The 6,038-nt window shown below is 39.3% G+C and overlaps 1 protein-coding gene across 1 annotated transcript; it reads right to left on the minus strand.

The window, feature by feature from the left end:
* Nucleotides 1-420: 420 nt before the first annotated feature.
* Nucleotides 421-4,556, minus strand: LOC141194386 (uncharacterized). Its single transcript, XM_073662291.1, has 3 exons — nucleotides 4,428-4,556; nucleotides 4,142-4,232; nucleotides 421-1,842 (listed from the first exon to the last, which is right to left on the minus strand). The coding sequence occupies exons 1-3, from the start codon at nucleotides 4,554-4,556 to the stop codon at nucleotides 938-940; spliced, it is 1,125 nt and encodes a 374-aa protein (XP_073518392.1). The 3' UTR covers nucleotides 421-937.
* Nucleotides 4,557-6,038: the final 1,482 nt, after the last annotated feature.

Genomic DNA, 6,038 nt, shown 5'->3' on the forward strand with positions numbered 1-6,038 from the left:
AAAGGGGGGATTTGGGTTGACAAACAATTTTATAGATATTTACAGTTTCGGCATTCATTTAATGCACAATCAAAATGGACTCCCTTTTGGGTAAAACATAATACTTTTGTTAAGTTGGTATTAGAGAAGGGAAATACTAAGATTCCTATGTAACAGAGGATACCGGACTGATGCTGAATGTCCAAGATGTAAAATGGATGCTGCGGGCCTATTACATACGCTATGGGAATGCCGGGAGTCAGGTAAATGCTGGAAAGTTCTGTCTATTATAAAGAAGGTATATAAAATAGATATTCAACCAGACCCAAAAAATGCCTATTAGGTATATTAGAAGATTATATGGAATTTGACCCAATTTCAATAGGGATTTCACATATTTTATTTCAAACTAGGAAACATATTGCATCCAAATGGATTAACCCCTCACCCCCAGAAGTTAGTGAACTCAAAAATAGGATAAATAATATTATCAGATTAGAAAAAGGGGTATATAAAAAATGAAACTCAATGAATAAATTTGAGAAAATACGAGACTTATGGTTGGATACACCTGGAATGCCATCAAGGGGGTTATTGCTGGAGACAATTTGACTTATGGAGGAAGGGAGGCATTGACGAGGTCTAATGTTTCATTGTGTATTGGAATTCCTTAACATGTGGTCTGGGTAATATAGCACACCTATATGTGTAGAGGATTATAATGCTTATTACAATATTATGCTAATAAGAGATTTCAAGAATGTGGAATGTTAATTGTAAGATATAGTAACTGCAAGTTATCAGACGGTAATGGGCAAGCTGAAAGGATATATCGGAGAGATGCATGTATGTTATTTTATTATTGTATATACTGGTTTCTTCTTTTGTAAAAAAAAAACAAACTAATGAACAAAATTTATTGGATTAAAAAAAAAAAAAAAGAATAGGAAAAAGGCTTCTACCCTGTGTGAGTTCTTTGGTGCCTAATTAAACCTGATTTAAGGTTAAAACATTTCCCACATTCTGAACATGAAAAAGGCTTCTCCCCTGTGTGAGTTCTCCAGTGCGTAACCAAAGCTGGTTTATTGTTAAAACATTTCCCACATTCCGAACATGAAAATGGCTTCTCTCCTGTGTGAATTCTCTGGTGTCTAACAAGATCTGATTTCTGGTTAAAACATTTCTCACATTCAGAACAGGAAAATGGCTTCTCCCCTGTGTGGGTTCTCTGGTGCTTAACCAAAAATGATTTATGGTAAAAACATTTCCCACATTCTGAACATGAAAAAGGCTTCTCCCCTGTGTGAGTTCTCTGGTGCTTAACCAAAGCTGATGTATGGTAAAAACATTTCCCACATTCTGAACATGAAAAAGGCTTCTCCTCCCCTGTGTGAATTATCTGATGTCTAACAAGATCGAATTTCCGGTTAAAACATTTCCCACATTCTGAACATGAAAAAGGCTTCTCCCCTGTGTGAGTTCTCTGGTGATCAACCAAAACTGATTTACGGTTAAAACATCTCCCACATTTGGAACAAGAATATCTATTGTCCACTGTGTGTATTTTTTGACTTATAGACTTTTCGAGGGTAAAACTATTTCTATTTTCTGAAAGTGAAAATAGCTTCTTTGCTTTAGGAGCAGTTCGTTCTTCAATTCTTATTTTTTTATTTTGACTTTCCTTAGTAGTCGGTAATGAATCAGTAGACAGGACCTGTTTCATAGGATCAGATGACAAATCTTTGCTGTGAAGGGATGATGGTATATCTGGAGTAATGGCATTTACTTCAATTGTATCCCGTGGGATCTCAAGATCATCTGATATAAAAATCTCCTGTCCCTCTGATCTCCTGGTATAGTCATCTGCCAAGAAAAAAAAACAATTATTAATTTTGAATAAAACATCCTTGAAATTTATATTTTTGAACATTTATACTTAAAATGTCTGTAGAAATCACAACTTATTGACAGAATGACAGTGAATGACAATTCACAGTCTAATAGAAAACTTCATAGGATGAACCATTGGATCGTGGTGTTCAACTGTTTGTTCATTCTGCCTCCAAAATATGGAATAAGAAGCCACCAAGCAATGTTATGTAGATGAAAATGATACCAATAAAACTTCTACTCATCCATAAACCAATCCAGCAATATCCACTCTCCCAAAGTCAGATCTCCCCCTCACTTCTGAGCCTTGTAGTGCGCCCAAACCACATTTATCATCCATGTATTTGGCATTACTATAGTGAGAAGAACCCTCTTCATTTACGGTGTGTGTCTCCTGGAGCACAATCTGGACACTATGTGTTGGGTAATAAAATGGCCAATGTGCAATTTTTACTCTCCAACATCGACTGCGAGCTAATGTCCAGAAAGTGGCCGTGGAGTCACAATAGTCACTACTCCTATAGATTAATTCACTGAGGGTTATAATTTCCAAAATGCAGTCACTTTATGGGGATTTCTAATGCTCTGGTTTTCTGCCATTTTGTCATATTAATGTTTCTGCATATGTTGTGTCCCATCTCCTCTGGGATCTGCAAGATCTGCATTCAAATAGCTAAATGGCGCTCCTTCCCTTCTTACCCTGCCATGTGCCCAGACAGTAGTGTACAACCGTATATAGGGGATTGTCACATTCAAGAGTAGTTGGAAATAATTTGTAAGGTCCATTTGTTTCCTATTATCCTTTGTGAAGAATTCCAATGTTATCAGCACAGAAAGTGACACACGTCAGATTTGAAAAATGGAACCTGATTAGGAACAAAAAACTGTCTGCAGGAAGGGGTTAAATCAGAGTATTTTGGGAACGAACTGCTGTAATGAAAAACTGTGAGTATAGACAGTAACACATCTACTGAAATGATGGAACTGAACAGTCTTCTCAGTAAATAGTGAGTATCTAGTGGTGAAACCTCTCTGGGGTAATTAGAGTCTGGGGCTCGGGGGCTCTTCATCATCTAAACTAAGGGACAATATTTTATGTCAGATAAATTTCAAGAAGAAATATTAGATATTGAAGTAGAACTTTTTATAATAGTGCAGAGATGAGGGGTCTTAAATTTAGAGCTCGGTATTGGGAAGACGTAATGGAGACCTTCTTTTAAAGACCACCATGGAGTTACAGAGACACATAAGTGAGTCAGGCCGATCCCACCACAATCAAACTATCATAGAGAATGAACCTGTAAAAAAGACAGAATAAAAGATATGTTACATCACCAACAGGAACGTATATATAAGAGAGAGCTCCAACACTAAACCGGAGTCGCACTCATTTATGGTGGACCATTGGAGGTATGATGAGTCCTGACCAGGAGAGTAGAGAAAGTATTAGTGCCCCCATTTCAGGAGAGATTATGCAGGAATCTGAATTCTTTAGGATTGAAAACATAATGTAATTTATGATGTGGAGTGAATCCATGAAACCAGGGCTCGAGCCATGCCACCACATCTCCTGCAGGCGTGAATAGATGTATATTACAGCCATCAGCCACGCACAGCTTAGAGACATATCATGGCACAGGTGTAATGTTATTTATGTAGTTTATCAAAATCCTGTTTGAAGATAGTTTGAAAAGTCAGGATAAAGGGAAACTCCGTTGTTATTGTACAGAAATTCACACCTGGCCCTCACTGCACATTTAATGTTGTCGATCATAAAAGTGAAGTTTGGCCAGAAAGACTGGACCTGGTCTTGTAGGGACCATACGAGAACATTCAGCCGCACAGAAGGGAGAGAAGGTAGATTCATCCAATAAGATATCAGGGATCTAGGAAGCCAACAGCATCATCACCCTCCGCTTTCTCTTACAGGTCCATCAGAATATTTTTCTTCAAGTGATTTTCTCACTTGTCAGCACTTTCTACGTACGCTGTCATTTGGCTTTATAGTTTACAGATCTCGGCAGGTGACGGTCAGCGTCTACTAATCCCAGGGGGTAGGTGGATCCTCCAGGTTGTAAGTTCTATAGAAAAGGTCTTTTACAATTACACAAAGTTATGTGAAAATTTTTGGACGGAGGAGAATGTTGTGGTCTAGAGGGAAAATGATGATCACACGATTGTCATACGGCCGGACTACATGACCGGTAAACCAGCCACAGCCGGTGACTGAGTAAAATCTGTGACTTCTCTGCAATTAGTGGTCACTACTCACCTGGGTAGTCATATGTAGGAATCTCCTCTTTACACCGCTCATCACCCCTCACATATGTCTCTGTAGTATTAATGTGTGTCAGATCTTCACCCTGAAACAAATATATAAGTCACAAACAGATGGAGAAGTCCCATCTATGATCAGCTCTAATCCTGCCATCTCCACCGTTCTCATTACACAAGTATAAAACATATAATACTGGTGGATAAAACAAGACCGAACACAAGACCTTCACAGCCGTCTACACATCATAGGGGAGATCTCATGACACCTTCTCTCCATCTACCTGATGATCCTGAGGAACATTGGGGTCTTCTTGTTTACAGTCCTGTGGAAGAAGAGGACGGGGACATCTGTCTGGTGTTGTCCTCTTACTGGATAGATCTGGAGGAAACACATAGAGGACTGAATTCATTCTTTACATACAGATAATTATAGGCCGTGTGTACTTAGTCCTGTCTATTACCTGGTGATGTGAGGGGCTGGGGAACCTCCACCATGACGTCCTTGTACAGTTCTTTGTGTCCTTCTAAATACTCCCACTCCTCCATGGAGAAATAGACGGCGACATCCTGACACCTTATAGGAACCTGACACAACAATGATACCGTCATCCCCTCGATCCCTCCATAGTGTTACTGTATAATGTCCCAGCATTCCCAGCAGTGTCACCTCTCCAGTCAGCAGCTCAATCATCTTGTAGGTGAGTTCTAGGATCTTCTGGTCATTGATGTCCTCATGTATGAAGGGGTGAGATGGAGGCCCTGTGATTGGGCTCAGGGGTCTTCCCCATCCCTCAGACACAGGGTCCTGACAGCGCTCACTAGAGGTCTTCACTAATATGTAATCCTGGTTTTAGAAAAACATATAAATATATCTCACTACAGACATTTCCAGAGTCCTCACCTCTCCAGTTCTGTCCATCTGTTATTCCCATAGATAAGAATGATGTAATGTGACGTCATCAGAATCTCTCACCTCTCCAGTAAGCCGGAAGAGGATCTCTAGGGTGAGGTGTAATATCCTCTCCGCCATCTTGTCTCTGTCCATGTTCATCCTTGATAGGAGATTCAGAAAAATTCTCTTATATAGAAGATCTTCACTGAGAGGATCTGATATTGTAGAAACCTGAATGAGAAGAAGATGAGGCGATGTAACATCATAAAGAATCCTGTGTAATAATACAATTACTGGAGACAATAAGGGAAATATATCAGGAGATAGAATGTGTAGATGTTGTGTTCTCTAGTTTTTTATGGACTGGAACATAAGTTGAATTGCTGACTTAGACATCTCCTCCATACTTCCAATCACTGGCTAAGTTGGCCACGGCTTCAGTAAGAATCACCCAGAAACCCAAGCAGCAATGGTGTTTTTATTATTTAACAACATTCTGCTTTTGTCCCTGACGTACTAATAAAACCTTTATATTTTAGGCCACAGACAACAAGCAGTTTCTTCCTCGGAGTCGGCAGCTGAATACGTTTCTTATAGACTCATCTTCCATAACGCTAATTCTCCTCATATACATTACACATGGCATGAGAAATAACAACTTCATGATGAGGACGACATCTTCATCTTCTAATAAGGCTCTAGAAACTAATTTGGCCAGAGTCCGTCACTGACTACATCATCAGCGACCGTCTGTATGAATGTTTCCCATCTTCCCCAGGTTGTAATCTTTTATCACGTTAGATCTCATTTATAAGAGCGTGTTTGTGAGAACAAGACAGTTATTTCATGCTAATGTCTCCATCTACAGTGTTTTTTTCCTGGATATTATGTTTCTTTTAGCATTTTCCTGTAGGCTTCCATATATTACATGAAAAACACCAAAAAAAGAAAACCAAGTGTTATACTGTATGTGGGGGGATGGTGGCACTGTGAGAACATT

This window comes from Phyllobates terribilis, unplaced genomic scaffold (assembly GCF_046119375.1).
Source record: "Phyllobates terribilis strain yellow unplaced genomic scaffold, ASM4611937v1 Scaffold_70__1_contigs__length_7381418, whole genome shotgun sequence".
NCBI lineage: Eukaryota > Metazoa > Chordata > Amphibia > Anura > Dendrobatidae > Phyllobates > Phyllobates terribilis.